Source organism: Solanum pennellii, chromosome 12 (genome assembly GCF_001406875.1).
Source record: "Solanum pennellii chromosome 12, SPENNV200".
Lineage (NCBI taxonomy): Eukaryota > Viridiplantae > Streptophyta > Magnoliopsida > Solanales > Solanaceae > Solanum > Solanum pennellii.
In genome coordinates this window covers 42,659,515-42,682,773 of record NC_028648.1, presented here as the reverse complement: position 1 = coordinate 42,682,773, position 23,259 = coordinate 42,659,515, and the positions used below count along the sequence as shown (strand labels likewise).

General features: G+C 34.6%; 1 protein-coding gene across 1 annotated transcript; it reads right to left on the bottom strand.

Moving 5' to 3' along the window:
* Positions 1-22,008: 22,008 nt before the first annotated feature.
* On the bottom strand, positions 22,009-22,800 carry LOC114075301. Its single transcript, XM_027913785.1, has one exon. It carries the CDS (start codon positions 22,798-22,800, stop codon positions 22,009-22,011), a length of 792 nt encoding a protein of 263 aa, XP_027769586.1.
* Between the last annotated feature and the right edge of the window lie 459 nt (positions 22,801-23,259).

Genomic DNA, 23,259 nt, shown 5'->3' with positions numbered 1-23,259 from the left:
ACCAACTGGAGTAGAGACTGAGAAAGGTTCTGAGAGAGTTTCTGGACTGACATTGAATTGGACTGCTATGTAAGGAGTTACAAAAGAAAGAGTAGCCCTTGGATCTAACAATGCATAAACATCAAGGTCAAAGACATGTAACGTACCAGTGATGACATTAGGAGAACCTTCCTGATCCTGGCGGGCCTGAAGAGCATACAACCTGTTCTGGCGCTGACCGCCACCTATACCAGATCAGTTACCCTGTTGAGTCAGGCGACTTGCTGGTGCTGTTGAAGTTGTAGACTGAGCTCTACCATTTGCACCTCCTTGACCTCGTCTAACAGGACAATCCCTTAACCTGTGACCAAACTGACCGCACCCAAAACATCCATCTTTTCCTGCAAGACACTCGTCCGGATGGTTTTTACCACACTTAGGGCAAATGGGGTAAGTCTTGGTGCATGAAACACTTCCCTGAGATTTAGAGACTAGTGCTCTACCCTTCTGGTCATACCTGTTCTTGGAGTATGGAACACTGGCTAATGAAGGGGCTGGAGCCGAAAACTTTTGCTGACTCTGCGAGCGATTTCCACCACCCGATTTCTGCTGAGAATAGTCATAGTTCCCAGTCCTAACCTTCTTATTTTCCTTAACCTGTTCCCTAAGCTTATCACCCTCAACCTGCTGAGCATGAGTCATAAGTCTAGAGATGTTCATATCTGCAAGTAACATCGCATTTCTGCACTCAGTTTTCACCAAATCTGATACTATATACAAAAACTTATTCATCTGAGCCCTGGAGTCAGCAATCATGTGAGGAGCATACCTGGAGAGTTGGTTAAACTTGAGTTCATACTTTAGGACCGTCATGTTACTCTGCCTTAAGTTCATGAATTCTTGGGCTTTTGCTTCTCTCAACTCTATTGGAAAAACCTGTCGAGAAAAGTCTCACTAAAGTAGTCCGAAGTCATAGGAGCCGCATTTGCACCCCTATTCTCCTTCCACTGAGTGTACCAGATATGAGAAACATCCTTCAACTGGTATGATGCTAACTCAATCCGATCATTCCTAGTGACTTGCATTACCTCAAAGATCTTCTTGATCTCATCCAAGAAATTATGAGGATCCTCATTAGTCTGTGATCCTAAGAACTCGAGCTGATTCATCCTAACAAAGTCAAGGACCTTTGCTGCTACTGATCCACCATTTGCATTCACATGAGCATGAACCCTATTTTTCTGGTTAGTCATACTCTGAGCCAACATCTGTATGACATTTCTGAATTCAGCATTTGAGACTTCTTGATCTGGGACTGGAGGAGCTGCATTTGCATTCCTGTCGTTTGCATTCCTAGCATTAGCTCTACGAGGAGGCATGATCTGAAACGTAGAACGTCATGTTAGAATGGAATAAGATTATACCTCACGCACGATAAGAATACCAAGAAAGTGAAGTTTTTCATAAAACACTTCATAGCCTCCCTCTCATTAGATATGGTGTACTTCACACCCATAAAAAGGACTCTGCTTAGTGCGGCTTTTCAGACTTCCTAGGACACTTAAACCTAGTGCTCTGATACAAAGTTATGTCACGCTTCGAGCTACCCCCGAGATGCCGACACGGAACCTAGGACCACAAGTGATCCCAAGATAACCCTGCTGGCATGATCATTAGCATACTAAAGATAATAAACTGATGCGGAAGCTAAATCATAACTAAATCAGAAAAGATGGAGAATACCCATATGCTAAAACTGATATATATATATATATATGAAAACCTGATGAGTTTAATACAAAGAAAATATTAACTCAATACTAAGCTGAATCTAACTATGTCTGAAATAAGCCTCTAAACAGGACTAGAAATACTGCAACAAGCCCCAGCTAAATCTAGCAAAAACTGAAACTAAATGACTTAAAAAAACTGAAATGAACTCATGACTATTGTCCTCGGAGAATGAGAACTCACCACTGAATCTGCTGAACTGGAGATCAGAAAATTAATCTATGCATGATCTGGATGCTGAGAACCTGAACCTACATCACGAGAAGATGTAGCGCACGTATGCGTTATTACTTGAAAGGTACTAATCATGTAAGATACAGTAATCTGAAATAAAACATAACTGAAAAAGCATAAAAGCAAATGTAATAATCTGACATGAGAAACTGAATTCTGAGCTAACCGAATGCAATGATCAATTTATAATATGCTAAAACTGAATACTGAATATATTGATAAATGGTCAATGCAGAGAGTCTGACTGATCTGTGGGAGCTATTAATAACAGATAATAAAACCACATGAGCTAAATATGGAGTCCGATGTATACGCCCCATCGAGAGGACCCAATATACCCTGCCAAAGATATAAAGGCATGCTCGCGTGATTACTAAACTGATTGCCTACAAAGGGGACTTACAACCTACTTGGCTAGTAGTTCTGGACTATTGGGTACGCTTAACCCTAGTCCAACTCGGTATTATGCTTCTTCCATGAATTGATATAGTTAACTGATTATGTCTGAGTTTCTATAAATACTGGATAGCTCGAAACTGAACATGCAAACTGAGAATACAACAATTAATCTGGTAATTATGCATTTATAACTGAGGCATATATATCTAAAGTATCTGAAATATCTGACCTAGCATGTGTAATTCAAGAACTAAAGAGATAGAAAGCTAGGGTTCTGAAATTCATGCGATAATCTGAGTAATAAAATGATAATCCGATTTGGAACATATATTTAATAAATTCATGAAGTTCTGTTAAGTTCTAGAAACCCTACGTCTAATCATTATATGGGAATCAAGAATCTGATTGAAAACTAGGGACCCAATGGGTGAAAGGAATTCACTAGTGAAATCTCACATACCTGATTATGAAATTCACAGAGAAATACTTAGATTTCAGGGCTGAAACTGCTGGAAACTTGCCTCGTTATTGAACTAGGATTTTTGAGTTTTTTCTCCTCTTTTCCTTCTAATTTTCTAAGTTTTGATTTAATGATTTGACTTAGATATGATTTTAATTATGTTTGTAGGCTTAAACTTACTAAAATCTCATTATTTAGGGTCAAAACGACGTAACTTAAGGTTTAAATGAATTGTGAAAAGACCAAAAGACCCTTGAATAAGTTGCTGTCAGACCAAACGACGACCAGGACTGACGGTCCGTCGTCTGACCGACGCCCCGTCGTTGGGTCCATCGACTGGGCATGTTTGACAGGCCTTTACTAAAATCGGCATAACTTTTTACTCGGAGGTTTGATTTTATCAAGGTCGGTGGCTATGGAAAGCTAATTTAATTATTTATCTGTGGGTATGTCACGGGACACCTAATTCATTTTGTGCTAAGATTTATGACCATTTGAAGTTGACCAAACTTTATTTCACCTACGGACCGTGCTGGTCATCCGTAGCTCTTGTCAGAGAGTGGATGAATGGGGGTCTCGATCGACGGTCACAGACTATGGACCGTCGTCTGACCTACGGACCGTAAGTCCGTCCGTCGTCCAAGACTTAACCAATTTTTCTGGGCTGAAATTTTTGAGAGTTTCTGATCCCATCGACGGTTGTGCAGGACGGACCGTCATCTATCCTACGGACCGTCGATGCCACCGTTGGTTACACCTTCAGATTTTTGAGAAAAACTGATTTTTGGTCTATTTTGACTATGGGGTGTTACATTATATATATGTGATTTTCCTTTGGCAAAGGATATTCTAGCTACCATATACGAGAATAATATTGAAGGGATGCAATCAAAAAAACATATTCCACCAAAAATCTTTTTCACACATGATCTTCAACAAAATGGTGAAATAGACGTTTAAAAGACTCGTTCAAGTGATAGTCTTGTAAGCTTATTCACTGTGAATTGTCAACATCAATATTTAAGAAGTTGTGATATAAGATTGAAATATATCGTCTCTGAGATATCAAGAAAAATTTTTATCAAGGGAAAAAATATGCGTTATACTATTTTCCTTAATCATGATTTTATCCCAATTGAGTTTTTCTAGTAAGGTTTTTAAAGAGGCAACATTCAAAACATATTAAAAGATTTATGTACTCCTTTTCCTTCAACTATGATTTTTTCCCAGAGGATTTTTTCCAATTAAGGCTTTAATGTGGCACATTATATATGGACATTCAAGTGGGGTGTTATAAAAAATTATAGTATGGATGTTCACTACACCAAGAAGTAACACCCTTTATCTCCGTTACGTACTTACATTATGAAGATAAAATCATAACCTCCAACTTTATTTAATCATTATTCTTGTAATTTTTCACTTTCATAATTACCTCCTCCATAATATTCATGTTAATGTCATGTTTATGACTAACATTTTGTATGTCTCTATGTTACACTATAAATAAATGCATAAGAGTTCAGTTTGTTCACACTAAAAAGATTTGGTGAATACTTTGAAGAGTTGGAATAATAAGAAAAGCTCTCATCTTTTGTCTCCTTATTTCTATTTTTTTCATCTTTTATATCTCTTGTCTTATTTTACTTTAGTTTTAGAACAGAGAATTATTATTCAAAAAACAATTAGAATAAAATACACTAAATATAAATAACAAAAACACCCGATATAATAACAGTAAAAGTTGGTGAAAACCCTTTTTAAAGTCTAAGAAAACTCATTTAAAACAACTTAAAAGTAATTGAATAGGACAAACATGACAAAAAACAACGACTAAACTAAAACAAATAGGGAGCCAAAATCATTAATAATATGAAGAACCTAAATAACACTTATGTATGACCCAAACAACACTAATCTTAATAAAGGAGTGTATCACAAAATTATATTCACAGAACATCTAAATAAAGAAAAATCAATTTTTAAAAAAAGTCACAAACAATAATAATATCATGACCAACATAATAAAATAACAGTAACAGTAAACCACAATAACAATGATTAAATTCACCAAAGAAAAAAAATCTAACTAAATTTACACTCAAATCAACTCATATTTTGAACAAGGAATAGAGTAACAAAATAAATAAATTAGGTGTTGTTTGGTTACTGGTTAGAGTTATGCAGGTATTAGCTATGCAGGGTTTAGCTATGCAGGATTTAATTATGCATGGTTTAGTTATGCATGTATGCAGGGTTTAGTTATGCAAGTACTAGCTACGCAGGGTTTAGTTATGTAAGTATTAGTTACGTAGGATATAGTTATGCAAGTTTAGTTATGTTGAGTTTAGTTATGCGGGTATTAGCTATGTAGATATTAGTTATGTAGACATTATTAGTTACGTAGAAATTAAAATACATGAGTTATTAACTATTGAATATTAAACTTGTTGTAAATTATCAATATATATTATTTACAAAATAATAATACATGCTAATAAAATGTGAAATATATTGCCTAATATATAACGCTAATATTTGATTATCTTATGTACCGTTAAAAAATATACAATCAATTTCTAATATTAAAAAATATTTATATTTGCATAAATTAATCAAAACGGTAAGTATAAAAGGAAATGAAAATAATCTATATATAGTAAGAAATAAAACCAACACATGTTGATAGAAAACAATATAGTTTCCAATTAAAAAATAAAATAAATAAAAAGAAATAAAAATGGTCTAAATATATATTTTTTTAAAACAAACCTATATATAGAAAAACAATAAAATAAATTAACAGCGTAAATATATATTTTATCACTTTAATACATGTATAACTAATACTCACATAACTTATTCTACCTTCTACCCTGCATAACTTTATACATATATTCTCTCATAAGTTAAGTTGGTATTAATTATGTAAGATTACAAAAATACAAACAAACATTGTACAAGTCATGTAGACTTTTCAACCTAATAAAAAAAATTTTATCGAACATAATAAAACTAATGCAATGTTTTATACATGAATAACATGCCCTTTTATACCGTGACCAAACCACCCCTTATATTAAGAGATTTAAGGTTACCGGAGTGATGGTTTTCTGGCCAAATCTTGTTGTAATCAGTAGTGACAATGAAACCAACGGGATGTAGTAGTTGTTTGTCGGCTTGAAAGGGGTTTTGTTCGCTGGAGGAGATTCAAGCTCGTTGATGCTTATTGTTTTGGGTCTATGCTTCACTCCAACGTTTGTGGTTGTTGGCGGCGTGGTCTCCTCGCTGGAGTTGTTGTTCATTGTCCGAGCTGTTGATTTCAGGCAAGAAAATGGGTGATGAAATGGAGCTCCGAGCTCATTAGAATGACAACAAGTTACCTGCAAAATAAGAGAAAAACTCGTAAAGAGGAAATGGGATAGGGACTGATTCGCTTTTGGTTTGATGTTGCTATTTGTAGTTGTTGTTTCAGTGTCGTTTCCGATGGCCTTTTCACCGAAAAGGAAGAAAAACGAAGGGGGTTTTGGATTTCGTTCGCTGGTCCGCTGGAAAGAGAGAATTGTTGGGATTTTGGGTCCAATTTGTGGCGATTTGGTGATGGTTGTTGGCTGAATAGGGGGCTGGTTTAAGGTGGCGTTTAAGCTGAAAATGGTTGATGGAAAAGAAGATTAAATGGGCGATTTGGGGGTTGTTTGCTGATGTTTCAGCGGTGAAGATCTGATGGTTTTGGTGGAGGAAGATTGGAGAGGGTGGTTTGCTGGCCGAATTTCGCCGCTGGTCGAGATTTGGGTGGTTAGGCAGTGAGGGAAAAAAAATATAAAAGTTGTTTTGAAGGACACCAGAGAACAATGAGGTTTTTGGGTGGTGGACTCCCGCATTCCGGCAGAAGCTTGTAGAAAAATTATGAACACTAAAAGAAATTTTTAAAGACCAAAAATTATCCCCAAATTTTATCTGCTTCATCCCCTATTTTTTATCTAACAATTATTTAAATAAAGAATTGTTAAATAATTGGTTCAAATGAGGGCTTGCGATCATGGCCCAAAATTATTGGTTAATGTGTGTATGTAAATTTAATTTGTATTTAAATAAATTTGTAGATTGTGTAAAATATTAAAATAAATATTAATAAATGTAATGAATGAAAATGAATGCTAAAAAATTGTAATAAACGTAATTAATAACATGTAAAATGCATTTAACAAAATAATGATTTAATAAGAATGAATAAATATTCAATCGGTTGTGACAAAAAATAATATAATTAAAATTAGCTGATAAAAAATCTTGAATTTTTACAAATAAGTACAGTTATCGATAAACTTATTTAAAATTATAAGAAATGTATTTTGAAATATTAAATAAATAAAATTTAAAGTTACGAATTTTGAAAATATTAGCTTAATATTAGATATCAACAGTTGTCCGTTTCGTTGGGTATGATTGATAAAAGAATCATAGACAATAAAAATATTGACAAATTCAATTTTGACCGAACACATGATTCGTGTTACAACTCCAAGAACATAAGCAACTCAAATTACACGATACTTTACAAATAAGGTAAGCAATAGCTGCAGCAATAGTACTTGGTATCATTGGCGTTTGAGGATTGGCAAAAGGCGGTCTGTTCCTGATTGAAGAGTCTTTTTTGCAATCTCATCTTGACTTTTCCGAATCACACTTTCTTTCACTCATTTGCTGTTGGAGCTACTCTATGTGGTCCAAGTAGGCAACCGTGTCATGGTCTTCTTGTTATGATGCAAATGCACCATTCAAGTGCCTCTTGTATTTTTGGACTGGTTAACATTGTCAATATTATATATAATATGTACGTGCGTAGCAGGGACCCAGTAAATATAGTTTTCTTGAACAAATATAGTTTTCTTGTATTAGCGCATCATTTATTCTTACATTTGATAATAAAAAAAATAGAGCAAATGACATTCATAAATTTAAACTGGCATGCTAAACTAATTTAGTGTAATTAGAGGTGTTAATTGTTTGATGCAATTCATGTTATTTGTAAATTTAATTCATAATTTCAAGGCTTAATTTCAATAAATAGATGGTTATATCTAATCGATGTTGATTAGCTAATTATACCAAACTTAATTTCATTGAGTCCACTGAAGCTTCATCTTGATCAGTGCTTCTAGATTGTTATTTGACTCAAACTTGTTCACCATTTTAATATTTTTACCAGTTTAGTCTAATTGGATTTGTTAATCATTTCATTTGATTGAATTTTATAGGTCTATTTATAAATTTCAAACATAATCTAAATAAATAGGTGACTATATTAAACCAAAATTGACCAACTAATAAACTTTATTGAAGCTCATCTTGTTCAGGTGCTTTTAAAATTGTTATTTGACGTAAATTTGTTTTATTAGAATAATATATTTATCGACATAGTATAATTGAATCTGTTAATCATTCGATCCAATTTTACAAATCTATTTGTAAAATTCAACTACGGTTTCAATAAACAGGTGAGTGGAATTAAAACTGTCTTGATCAAGTGCTTTCAAAATTGTCATTTCACTCAAACATATATCATCATAATAATATGTTTATATTATATTTATATATTTAATCTAAATGGAGGTGTTAATCGTTCGAGATAGCTAGTAATTTCAATAAATAGATGTTTAAAGCTAAATAATTTGGGATAAGGCATAAGTACCCCCTAGATTATGATCGAAAGAAATCTCATAGACACGCCTTAACTAAATTAATGTCCTATTACCCCTGAGCTTATTTGTTTTTCTTTAATTTTGTACATCTTTTGTCTTACGTGGCACACTCGTGACTCCATGCAATTGAGGCGCGTGTGAGATATTTGGATGCACGTATAGACACGTAATTTTTGATCGAATCTAAAGTTTTAAACCATTTTTAGAGTTTAAATATTTTAAAAATATTTTAAATATTTTAACTTTTATCTTATTTTATTTTTAAAGATATGAAAACTACAATAATTAATATTAGTAAATAATAGAATCACACTTTAAGGTACATTTTATTTTTAATTTACTCAAAATTTTAATAATAAATTGGTGATTTTAATTTTTATATTTTTTATCTGCCTATTTAATTTTTCTTAGTTGATATTAGAGTTGTCAATATGGGCTAGCCCACCCCATCTGGGCTAACTCATACAGGCTTTGGCATTTTACGGGTCAGGCCGGGCTAGCCCATTTTTGGTGTGCGACAGAAAATGGTCGGTCCAGCCCACAAGTACGTGGGCTACAGGCTTGCCGGGCCAGCCCACTTTTTTAAAATTATATTTTTTTTATAATTATTAAATTAAATTATATATTATAATTTAAAAATATTATCATAAATATCGAAAAAATAATATTACATTATGTTAGGCCTCATTTGTTTGCACTTAATGGGGTTTGAATCTTAATCATTTAGATTTGCCTCATTAAGTGTGTTTGTTTTTAAGAACTGGATCTTAATTATTCAGATTCAATTCATTAAGTTCGTTTGTTTTATTTTCTTATAAGCCTCTTAATGGGTCTGGATATATCTGAAAGAATTAGATCTGTAACGCACCCTTAACACTATTCAGACTAAAAAATAAGACTCCTATCTTAATTCAACTAAATTACATCAACTCATAAAAGTTGATTTCTTATTTAATTAATATTAATTACATGCTTGCCATTATAATTTCCTTTATTCATATTAACTTAATATACATCTTTTCCTTTCTAAATTAATCAATATATTTGAATTGATAAGAACTCCCATGATATAATATTTAGCACGATTTCAAAAAATAAGAAAGTATTAGTTATTTGATCGATAACAATAATAAATTTCTATAATAAAATAAAATATTTTTCCTAAACTATATATTTACTATTCTATATAAACTATTTCAAATTGCATTATATTAGATTCTCAAAGTATTTGAGTGCAAAAAATAGTCATATTAATGATGTAACTTGATGTTGAGTTCTTAAAAGATAAATCATATTACCTTGTTACGGTAAAAATGTTCAAAATATTATTTTATATGAAAAAAAATTATTTTACTAACAAGGTTTTTATAATATTTTATTGATATAACGTTTAATTTCATATGTGCATTCAGATATTGAAAACAAACTGTCCCAATAATTTAGTGTTCAGATTCCGAGACAATATTTAATATTCAGATGTTTATTCAGATTTATACATCTAGATCTTAATGCACATCTTAATATTTAAATGTGTATTCAAATTCAGACGTCTTAATCTTAATGGAAACAAATGAGACCTTGTCACTACTTGTTAATCAAATTCACAAATAAAATTATCTTTATAATATTTAAGGAAAATGCACAAGTACCCCCTAGACTATGACCGAAATTCCAAAGACGCGCCTTACTAAGGTCGTATTACCCCCCTGAACTTATTTTTTTTTGGTAATTTTGTGTACCACTTTGGCTTAAGTGGCATCCAAATATCTCTGACGCGCCTCAATTGCGTGGAGTCACATAGAGTGCCACATAAGACAAAAAGTGTATAAAATTACAAAAAAAAAAAAAACACAAAAAGTTCAGGGGGTAATAGGACTTTAGTTTAGTTAAGGTGTGTCTATGTGATTTTTGTCATAGTCTAGGGGGTACTTGTGCATTTTCCTTAATATTTAATAAAAAAAATTTCAACTAAAAGTATAAATATCTAAATAGAAATATTAACCTAATTGTTTTGATTTTGGACTCTCTTTATTTTTAAATTTTAATATTATATTATATTTTAAAATTAATTTTATTGGCCCACGGACCGGCCCTACCACTATTTCTCAAGCCCCCCAAATGAGCAGGCTTATTTAGGCCGGGCTAAAAAGTCATTTTCTTAAATGGGCTCCAAAAATCTTAGTCCAACCCTATTAAATCCCGGGTTAGGCCAGGCCGGCCCAACGGGCCTAGCCCATATTGACGGCTGTCACACCCCTTTTTCGCGCAGCGGCGTAAGGGTTTTTCCAATTTAAGTGACTTAATTAATTAGGGGATTATTTTAGTTTTTTCAGAGTCGCCACTTGGAATTGAGTTACGGTGTTCCAAGTCACCTTTTATTTAATCCCTAATCAAAGGAAATGACTCTTTGTTTGGTCTGCGAACCAGTTCGGGTAAGGAATTCTATTGACCGAGGGGAAGGTATTAGGCACCCCTCGAATCCCGTGGTTCTAGCACGGTCACTTTATGGACTTTTATGACTTAAACTAATTTTTGAATATTATATTATTAAGACAAATGTATTTACCCTCATTCTTTGATTTATATTAACATATTTAAAACTGTACTATTTTATAAACATGTGAAGTTTTTACACATTTTTATTAATTATTTATTTATTTTTCATGCTTTCAACATTTGCCTGCTTCTTAATTTCTCTCTTTTATTTTATTTTTTTTATTTTTTTTATTGTATTTTTGTTTCTCTCTTCTTATTTCTTTTGTACTAATTTTTTCACGTTTTTTTTTGTTTAACTTTCCTTATTTTATAGTTTTGGTTTTTACATTGTCTTTTTCTTTTCTTACCTTTTTTTTTAAAAAAAAGTAGTTGTGTTTTTTAATTGATCATACTAAAATATTTTTATTATTTTTTTTAACATTATACATTTGTTTCTTTTCATTTTTTGCAGTATTTTTTATTAAATTTATTTTTTTTCTGTACATTTTCTCCATTCTTTTAATTATATTTTTTTTTTATTTTTTCTATTACTCTTTTTCTGATTCAGACATTCCTTCTTCACTACTTTTATTTTCTTTTCTTATTTTTTCCCATCTTTCTCTTTTTGGTCATCAATATATATATATATGTAGGTAGGTAATGTTTACATTGTTTTTGTTTTATTTTTGATTTCTTATTATTTGAAAGAAAAAAAATAGTAAGCATATTATAACAATTCAATAATTATTTTTTCAATATAATATTCAATAGTCTTCTTTAGATGATTATTAACATTAGCATTAAATAAATTGCAAATCAACTCTATCTCACAAATTTTCTCATTCAATATTATCATAAACTATTTTACAAATCTATTATATTTAGGCACAAACAAAGAGATTATGTTTTAAACAATTAAATTTATATTCACAATAAATTATGCATACTTAAAATTATAAGGGGAAATAAATAAACAAATAAATAAATATGAGGCGTACTGTCGGAATTAACTTTACAGATTATATGGAACATACAATCATTTAAATAATTTTCCTCATGCTTCAATTTAACAAATATATAAAAATAAGTTTTTTTTAAAAAAAAAATATATATTAATTACTATGATTAAATAGGAGCAAGAACGATTTCACCAGATACTAGCCATAAAGATTAAAATACGATACTATACATAATTTGTTCTAATTTTAACAATATACACATATTTACCGTATTTCAATATTATAATGAAAAGGTTGAACCAACCTAGAACTTGATTAAATTCATAACATGAAAAATAAATACTACATAATCATGAATATAATATTATAAATGAATATTGAATAATACTTTTTGCGAAAATCAAATTCAAGGAAATGATATAATCCTAACAAGGAACCACGAACTTGAAACCACGAATGTGAACCTCAAAATTCAACCTTTGTTTGTGATTTTTTTTAAAAAAGTAAAAAGATGAGAATAATATTTTCTACGTGTGTGTTGCCTTCCTTTTTCTTGATTTCTCCTCCTTTTTTTTTTCTTTATGTGATGTTGTCTGTACATTATAATAGTGCAGGTGTGCAATGTGTACGTGTGTACATGTGTAGTGTGAGTGCAGGTTGTTGGGGGGAAGTTGGGTAAAGTGGGGGTAATGGGATCGTGGGTTTTTTCTTTTTCTTTTTTTAATATTAAATATATATAAATGATAATTATTAATTATTAATTGCTTTGAGTAAATAAATAAATAAAAGTTAAATGGGTAATTAAAAAAAACATAATTAAGAAATATTAGTTTATTTAAATAATATATGTAATATATATATATATATATATATATATATATATATATATATTAATTTTTTTTATTTTTTTTAACAATCAAAATAAACTTTTCTAATAAAAATTATATTTATGTTGTTTATTTTTATATCTTTTAAATAAACTTAATGAAAATAATAAAAAGTCAAAATAAATTTAATTTAGATTGATAAAATTATTTATGCTCTAAATATTGGTGTTAAACTTAAATTCGGTCAAAAATTACGTGTCTACAGTTTGCCCCTCTTTGACTGGAAACACGTAGAGTTTTTCAAACAAAGAAGTAGACAAAGTGACAAATTTTGACCGAACTCTTATTTGAAAGACCAAAATTTGTGCGACCGAGTCCTTGTTTGGACATCCTACATATCCCGGGTGATAAGGGAATCAGGCCACTTGTAGTTCGAGGAGATAAAGTGATGAGTTGGAAGTTAAGTGAGGTTCCATCGAGGCTCCAGATCGCGGCTGTTATCCTTACATAAAAATTGAAAACTATTAGTCCAAAGAAAAACAAATGTACAAACTTCTATCCACGCAGCTTTTCTTGAATCTTCACTTGAATTTTGACTTTAAGATATCACCTTGATTTTTGAGTGAATATCTTAACTTAGAATTGGAATGGAGGCTGAACTTGCCACTTAGACGGAACTTTTGACATTCTTCAAAATGACAACTTTAAAATGCTCTTGAATGAATGCGTGTTTTCTTGATCAAAAGTTGACTAGTAAAAGATGTGTGAAAGTCAGGCTGCTACATGCATTGGAGAAGCTAATTCTAACCATTATGGAATTGATTATTCTAAAAATTTTGAAACTTTGCTCTTGAATTTCAAATCCAGGTCTCGCTTGAGAAAACCTGAGAACCACCACAAACAAAAAAAATAAATAAAATTTTTGTCCCAGTTTTCAGTGGGAAAAATTTTTGTGAGTTATTAGCAAATATAAATATAAAACATAAACTTCGGTTAGGAAGTGTTTATTTCAGGAGAAAATAAAACTAAAAATCTAGACTAGGAAGTGTTAATCCTATGAGAAAGTAATCTAATCCCATTATTCAGGAGGGTCCTGCTAATCCCATTATCAAGGAGGGTCCTGCTAGTCTCATTATCCAGGAGGGTCCTGCTAATCCCATTATCCAGGAGGGTCCTGCTAATCCCATTGTCCAGGAGGCACCTGCTAGTCCCATTATCCAGGAGGGTCCTGTTAATCCCATTATCCAGGAGGGTCCTGCTAATCCCATTATCCAGGAGGGTCCTGCTAGTCCCATTATCCAGGAGGGTCCTGCTAATCCCATTATCCAGGAGGGTCCTGTTAATAAAATTTTCAACAAACTAATAATACCAACGAAACATTGTGAATGCTGTATTCATTATTTGGAAGTTTCTTCAAGGAGAAAAATAATAATAATAAATAAAATAAATATTCCAACATTCAGGTAATTGCTATTTTGATATATATTAGCCAACTTTCATATAATATTCTACAAGTCTTTATTGTAGGGTTTCCGTTTCGCTCTCTGTAGACTAGGTTGAACATCTAGGTTCCTCAATTCTTCAATCTTGAAACGACTTGTATCCCTGCTTCAACAAAGAAAATTCGTGAGTTTGAAAAGGTGGTGGTTGGTTTGTGGTTCCATCTTTCGACAAGGGCGGCTCAAACACTTATGACGCTTTGGTTGTTTCCAACGGTCAATACTTCTTATTGATTGATAGTACTTTCATCCAAATTTGCTTATTTTGGGACCTAAATCCAATGTCTTTATCTCACAACACTCATTGTTTAGCCTTCATAGGGTCAGAGAATTTTTGAATTCAACACTTGAAGACAGATTAACTCAGTAGCTTGATGCTTTGCCTAGTACTGTTTAGAGACTTGGTAACGAGTCTTGAAATTCCTTCCTAGTTTTTTGACAAAGACTCGACTCAAATACATACCAAAAAAGTGACGAAAAAAGGTATAAGAAAATTACGAACTATATGAGAATAAAAGAAAAGATTCGACGAAGACTCTTTTTTTTTTTTGTAAGAAGAAGAAAGAAAAACTTATCTGAGTGTGGGAGCCGAGTATACTGATCATGCTATGCAATTTGAATTGATTTCCAGACTTGGCTATCCAATCTATTCATCAACCATTATTGATTATTCAATCTTGATGTGAAATCCCAACACTTAATGCAGCCATAAATAATTTGAACCCTTATAGACTTTGTGATATTCACGAAGGTCTTTGCCGCTAAAACTCTATCATGTTAATCGCTCCAGCTCACATCCGCCTTATGGTGCATGTCATAATTTTCACCAATAAGACTCTTTGATTTTCAACTCCTTTTCGCCTTACGGTGCCCACTTAGGGTTTTCACCAATAAGACTCTCTCATTTTTATTTCTTTTTACTCACATTTGTCTTATGGCGCCCATTCAGGATTTTTACCTACCCTTAACCGACTTACTCTCGACATATCAAGGGTTGATGAAAAGACTTTTTTTTTTTTGATTTTAGATGATGGGGTTGATTTTGAGCTTTGAGATGAGAGATCGAATGAATAAACAAACGAATTTTGCCCCAGTATACTACAATATGAATTTTTGGATTTGTATTTGGTTGAACCGAACCCAATATTAGGGCGGCCTACGTATCTTGCCGAAACAAGAATCAGGTCAAACGTAGTTCATGCAATTTGTGTTTTTTTTTTTTGAAAAGTCAAGGAAACAGCATAACCAAGAGATCCCATTGAATCAACCCTTGAAATGTCGAGCCCAAACATAAGGGTTTCTAATGTCGAAACTCAATCATATGTAATATCTTTTCACAGCATCAGCATTGACGACCGTTTCTGTCACTTTGCCTTCTATATCTGCTAAGTAAAGAGCACCATTGGGTAATACCCTTTTAACAACGAATGGTCCTCTCCAATTTGGAGAAAATTTGCCTTTGATTTCGGCATGATGTGGCAAAATACGTCTCAACAATAATTGACCCTCTTCAAAATGTCTGGGACGCACCTTTTTGTTGTATGCCCGTGCCATTCTTTTCTGATATAATTGTCCATGACATACTGATGTCAGACGCTTCTCATCAATCAAACTTAATTGCTCTAACCGAGTTTTGATCCATTCATCATCATCAATTTCAGCCTCCACAACGATTCGTAAAGATGGGATCTCAATCTCTGCAAGTATAACTGCCTCAGTCCCGTATACCAGTGAATATGGGGTAGTGCCCACTGACGTACGGACTGTAGTGCGATAACCCAACAAAGCAAAAGGCAACTTTTCATGCCATTGTCGAGAACTTTGCACCATCTTATGAAGTATCTTTTTTATATTTTTGTTAGCAGTTTCTACAGCCCCGTTTGCCTTTGGGCGATACGGAGTCGAATTTCGACGCTCAATCTTAAATTGGTAGCATACCTCTTGCATTAAGTGGCTGTTAAGATTTGCGGCGTTGTCAGTTATAATCACCTTTGGAATACCAAACCGACAGATGATGTTGAAATGGATGAAATCCACCACGACCTTCTTGGTCACTGACTTGAAAGTTACTGCTTCCACCCACTTTGTAAAATAATCAATGGCCACCAAGATGAACCTGTGACCATTCGATGCTTTTGGTTCTATCGGTCCAATCACATCCATTCCCCATGCCACGAAAGGCCATGGAGCGGACATTGCATGCAACTCAGAAGGGGGAGAATGTATCAAATCACCATGTATTTGACATTCATGACATTTACGAACAAATCGTATGGAATCCCGCTCCATGGTGAGCCAATAATATCTTGCTCGAAGTCGGGTGAGCCAATAATATCCTGCTCGAAGTATCTTCTTAGCTAGAACATATCCATTCATATGGGGTCCACAAACTCCTGAGTGTACTTCAATCATGATTGTGGAAGCCTCTTGAGCATTTACACACCTTAGAAGACCTAAATCGGGTGTCTTCTTGTACAGTATGCCTCCGCTTAAGAAAAAACCCCTTGCTAGTCGTCGAATAGTCCTTTTTTGATTACTAGTTACATCTGACGGACATTCTCCAGACTGAAGATATGTTTTGATATCATGAAACCAAGGCTTACCATCAAATTCCTCCTCAATCATGTTGCAATAAGCATGTTGATCACGAATTTGTATGTATAAAGGGTCGATATGAGCGTCATCAGGGTGTTGGAGCATCGAAGATAAAGTGGCCAATGCATCTGCAATCTCATTGTGCATTCTGGGAATGTGTCTAAACTTTATCGACACGAATCGTTGACAAAGACCTTGTAAACAATGTTGATATGGTATGAGCTTTGGGTCTCGAGTTTCCCATTCTCCTTGAATTTGATGAACTAGTAAGTCTGAGTCTCCTAACACTAACAATTCTTGGATGCCCATGTCAACAGCTAACCTCAGACCCAAAATGCACGCTTCATACTCAGACATATTATTAGTACAATAGAATCTAAGTTGGGCTGATATAGGGTAATATTCCCCTGATTCAGACATAAGAACAGCTCCTATTCCAACTCCTTTCCTGTTAGAGGCACCATCAAAGAATAACTTCCAACCTTGATCGTTATCGTGAATAACTTCATCGATACAAGATATCTCTTCATCTGGAAAATAGGTTTTAAGTGGTTCATATTCTTCATCAATAGGGTTCTCTGCCAAATGATCTGCCAATGCTTGAGCTTTCATTGCGGTCCGCGTTATATAGATAATGTCAAACTCTGTGAGCAATATTTGCCATTTCGCAAGCCTGCCTGTGGGCATGGGCTTTTGAAAAATATATTTCAATGGATCCATACGAGAGATGAGATAAGTAGTGTAAGATGAAAGATAATGTTTCAACTTCTGTGCTACCCAAGTTAGGGCACAACACGTTCTTTCAAGAAGGGTGTACTTCGCTTCGTAAACGGTAAACTTCTTGCTGAGGTAATAAATGGCCCGCTCTTTCTTCCCAGTGTCATCATGCTGACCCAGTACACAACCAAAAGAATTATCCAGTACTGACATATACAATATCAAAGGTCTTCCCGGCTCGGGAGGAACCAACACAGGGGGATTCGATAGGTAATTCTTAATTCTTTCAAAAGCTTCTTGACATTCTTCGGTCCACTCGACTGTGGCATTCTTTTTCAACAACTTAAAGATAGGCTCACAAGTTGTTGTGAGTTGAGCAATGAATCTGCTGATGTAGTTTAACCTTCCTAGAAGGCTCATAACCTCAGTTTTGTTCTTTGGAGGTGGCAATTCTTGAATTGCTTTTATTTTTGAAGGATCCAACTCGATACCTCTTCGACTGACTATAAACCCCAAAAGCTTCCCCGATGGTACTCCAAATACACATTTTGCAGGATTAAGCTTGAGATTATACCTGCGGAGCCTTTCGAAGAATCTCCTTAAGTCTTTCACATGATTTGACTGTTTTTTAGATTTAATGATAACATCATCCACATAAACTTCGATTTCTCTATGCATCATATCGTGAAACATGGTTGTCATTGCTCTCATATAAGTTGCCCCTGCATTTTTTAATCCAAAAGGCATAACACGATAACAATATGTACCCCATGGAGTGATAAAAGATGTTTTTTCTGCATCTTCATCATCCATAATAATCTGATGGTAGCCCGCATAACAATCCACAAAAGATGCAACCTCATGTTTAGCACAATTATCCAATAAAATATGGATGTTAGGCAAAGGAAAATCATCTTTTGGACTTGCCTTATTCAAATCACGATAATCAACACACATTCGAACTTTGCCGTCTTTCTTAGGGACGGGTACGATATTGGCTAACCAAGAAGGATATTGAGCGACTTGAATGACTTTGGCCTCAAGTTGTTTTGTGATCTCCTCTTTAATTATTACACTCATGTCGGTTTTGAGTTTTCTCAACTTCTGCTTTATCGGAGGAAAATTAGGATCAATTGGCAACTTGTGAACAACCATGTCAGTGCTTAATCCAGGCATGTCATCATAAGATGACGCAAAAACATCTTTGTAATCAAACAGGGCCTGGATTATATCGTCCTTTTGATGTCGAACATGTACACTTATCTTAGTCTCCTTAATAATTTCCTGATCCCCCAAATTTATCGTCTCAGTTTCACTCATGTTTGGATTTGACTTATTTTCAAAATGATTGAAATCCCTCCTTACTTCTTCAAATACTCTGTCTTCATCATGTTCGATTTCTTGACTTATTATTTCAATATTAGGTCGAAGATTAGATTGGATATTAAGATCTGGCGAAAAATTCTGCATGCATGTCATATCACTAGAATCGGCATAGAAAGAACTGTATAAAAGAAAACGAACAAATATATTAGACTGAAATAAAGATGCAATTACATCCTATTGAAAAGGGAAATAGAATGTTTGAAATAAAACGACAAGATAAAATCCGAATTACAATCCTTGAATGAATCGGACGACAAAAGAAAAAACAAGACAGACTACCAAGACTCGTCTTTAACGGGGAGAGGGGTGGCCTCCCAATTGTTTAGATTGACATCAGGACCGATGAATTGCACATCTCTGTCGCTAGTGCCTTCTCCCAGTTCCACCATATCAACCTCGACAAATAAATCTTGAAAATAGTTGATCATTTCTTCGCTAACTTTCATCACTGGCTCTGGAAAAGATGATTGATAAGATTCTGTTGCGCGGGCTTTGATGAAAGATTTGTAGATTGGTTGTATAGGCTTGGTAAGTGACCATACATCTCTCTTCTGCTTCTTTGCTTTCATTTTGTCCTCGACTCTAGGTTGGTAGCCTAATCCAAAAGTACCGATGCTCTTTCGTAGACTCACTGGATAAGCTCTCCCTTGCAAGCAGATTCCTAAGCCTTTACCCGGCTCAAACCCATGTTTCAGCAATTCATTCACCACCATTACAGACGCGATGGGCATATTTGGTTTTGAAATGACACTCCCCTCGGGGACATGCTCAATAACCACTACCTCAAAAGCTTGATAAACCAATGCCTCATTCTCATTATTCGCCTTGATAAAAGGGGAGGAAGATTCTTTGTAGATTGACAAATCCCCCTCACCATGAACAATCATTTCTTGTCGGTCGTATTCAAACTTAATCATTTGATGCAACGTTGAGGGGACTGCTCCAGCCTTATGCACCCATGGCCTCCCCAACAATAGATTGTAGGACGCATTGATATCCAACACTTGAAAATTCACAGTGAAATCCACAGGCCCTATGGTTAGTACGAGCTCTATCTCACCAATGACATCTGTTTTTGACCCATCAAAAGCTCTAACACATACATTGTTGGGTTGAACCCTTCAGCACTAACATTCAATTTCTGTAGAGTTGATAAAGGACAAATATTTGCTCCAGATCCTCCATCAATTAGAACTCGAGTGACATATGAAAGCTCACACTTTACAGTGATATGTAGGCTTTGGTTATGTCCTGTACCTTCTTTGGGTAGTTCATCATCTGAAAAGGTGATGCGGTTTACCTCAAATATTCTCCCAGCAATCTTCTCTAATTGAATCACTGTAACTTTACTAGGAACATGTGCTTCATTGAAAATTTTCATTACAGCCTTACGATGTTCATCAGAATGTATTAGCAAAGACAACAAAGAGATTTGGGCTGGAGTTTTTCTTAATTGTTCCACCACGGAGTAGTCTGATAGTTTCATCTTCCTTAGGAATTCCTCTGCCTCTCCTTTAGTGACCAGACTCTTTATTTGTATTTGGTCATTTTTAGTTTTCCTTAATTCCATCGGGACATAACATCTTCCTGAACGGGTTATTCCTCCCACTTCATCTATTTCTTTATCAACTTCTTTTCCCTTGTATGTCACGACAGTAGTTTCATAATTCCAGGGAACAGCTTTGGGGTTAGTAATTGGGAGCTGGGATACTGGCCTGATAATCACAGGAGGAATATGGGCCCCTTGCACGATCAAGATAGGTTTGTTTGGCCTTTTTGGAACAAACGATTTTGCCTTACTCGGACTTGCCCAAACATCTTCAAGGGCTCCTTTCACAGTTAAGATGGGTGTGTTTGATGGACTCAACTTTTCTAACACACTTTCCGCCCCTAAAGGCATCATTTTTGTTAAATCAACAACATTTGCTGACTTCTCAATGCCAGTTCCAACCCTAAGGATTGGCTTATACGGAGATGCAAACTCTTCATGACCCTTCATCATTTCTAGCATGTTTGTTTCAGTATGCCTCGGCAATGGATTTTGATTGATGTTGGGTCCACTCGGACTTTCAACTATAATTCGATTAGAATCGATCAAATCCTGAATGGCCCTTTTCAAATACCAACATCTCTCTATGTTGTGCCCTGGGGCATTAGAACAATATGCGCAATGTTGAGAATAATCCAAATTTCTCGGGGGAGGATTCGACATCTTTCTCAATAGGACTCAAAACATTAAACGTCCTTAATTTGTGGAACAAGCTAGCATACGACTCCCCAATAGGAGTGAACTCATCTTTAACGCCATTTCCCTTTTTGTATTGTGGTCTAGGACGGAACGGAATTCTAGCAGTATTTTGATGAACTTGTGGGGGTGATGGATGATTTTGTGGAGTTGGTGCACGCCATTGTGGATAAGAAGGGGGTGCAATTGGTTGTGCATTAAAAAAATGATATGGATTGTATGGGACAGAATATTGTGGAGCTTGGGAAGGAAAATAGTGTTGTGAGGAATTACCTTGGACATGAGTCCTAGGCGCTGATACAATAGCGGCCACCTCCTCCCTTCTCTTCTTCCCTCCAATATTTCCAGAACCATTTTGAAGCACTTGTGTTGTGGCTTTTAAGGCAGCTTGACTTACAATCTTTCCAGACTTTATGCCATTTTCTACCATTTCCCCTACCTTAATAACTTCAGCGAATGTCTTCCCTACGGCAGAAAGCAGATAGTGAAAGTAATCAGGTTCTTGCGCCTGGAGAAAAACGTCAATCATCTCTGACTCTTTCATCGGTGGTTTAACCCTAGCAACTTGTTCCCTCCATCTGATAGCATATTCACGAAAATTTTCCGTGGTCTTTTTCCTCATGTTGGCTAACGAGGAGCGATCTGGAACAATGTCGATATTATATTAGAATTGCTGTACAAAACATCGAGCCAAATCATCCCATGTGTGCCAGTTGGTGATATCCTGATCTATGAACCATTCAGATGCAATCCCTATTAAGCTTTCCCCAAAAATAGGCCATAAGTAACTCTTCTTTGCCCTCTGCACCCCTCAATTGGTTGCAATATCTCTTTAGATGAGCTATGGGGTCTCCGTGACCATCGTATTTTTCAAACTTTGGAGTTTTAGAACCAGCAGACAAGTGGACATGAGGAAACATACACAAGTCACTGAACGAGATGCCTTTGTGGCCTCCTAGTCCTTGCATATCTCTTATACTCTGTTTCAAACTCTTCATTTTCTTAGTCATTTCTTCATGTTCCTCATTCTTGACTATCTTCTCAATTTCGACAGGGGAACTATATTGATGAATGTGGGGATGAGAGCTTGGAATTTTAATGGCCTCTTCAAGAGTGTAACTCTGATCACGCCGAACTTTGGGCGGAGGATCGCTGTTGGATTTGGGCACCATTGTTGGCTGCGGGATGCTGTTAGTCGGGGCAGTTGACACAAAGAGTGGATTACTTATCACAGGCGTATTCGAAGGGTGCACCATAGAAGTTCCAGCGACATTGGATGTGTTAGCGTAGGGGCTGAATCCAGGGGGATATATCGGATCGCTTGTCGACATCTTGATAGGGTGAGACATATTTGTATTAAAATAGTCTCGGATTGAAGACGGTGGAGGTTGTCCACTCATCCAAGCCTCGTACATCTCTGCCATTTGTTGTTTTAACGCTCTTATCTCTTCTGTTGTCCCTATTTCTTGTGAAGTCATCTGGTTTTGGATCTCCTCATCATTGTCCGATTCATTTCCGTCTTTGGGGGCCATTTTCTGTTTCCCTTTCGATCTTGTGTTGTAAGGATGTGATGCCAGTTTAACCACAAACCAACTACCTTTAAGCTAGTATGTCTCTCTCTTTCTCTCTCTCTTTCTCTCTCTCTCTCTCTGAATAGAGTAACAAACCGATTAGTGTTAAGAAATTATGCACATTGTATCCACATACATACTTCTAATATGGAGGACCTCATGTTTCATCCCGGCTTACCTAGGCATTCTTCTCTTCATTAGTTTTTTAATATTTTATTATTATTATTTATTTATTTATTTTATTATCATTATGATTATCATTTTTTAAGAGAAAGAAAAAAGAAAAAAGAAAAGAATAATAATAATAATAATAATAATAATAATTTGGATCGGACCCCCTGGGTTGCCTACGTATCATGTTTGGCCCATGAATCAGATCTTGCGTAGTTCGAGAAAGATATTAATTAATTTTTTTTTTTT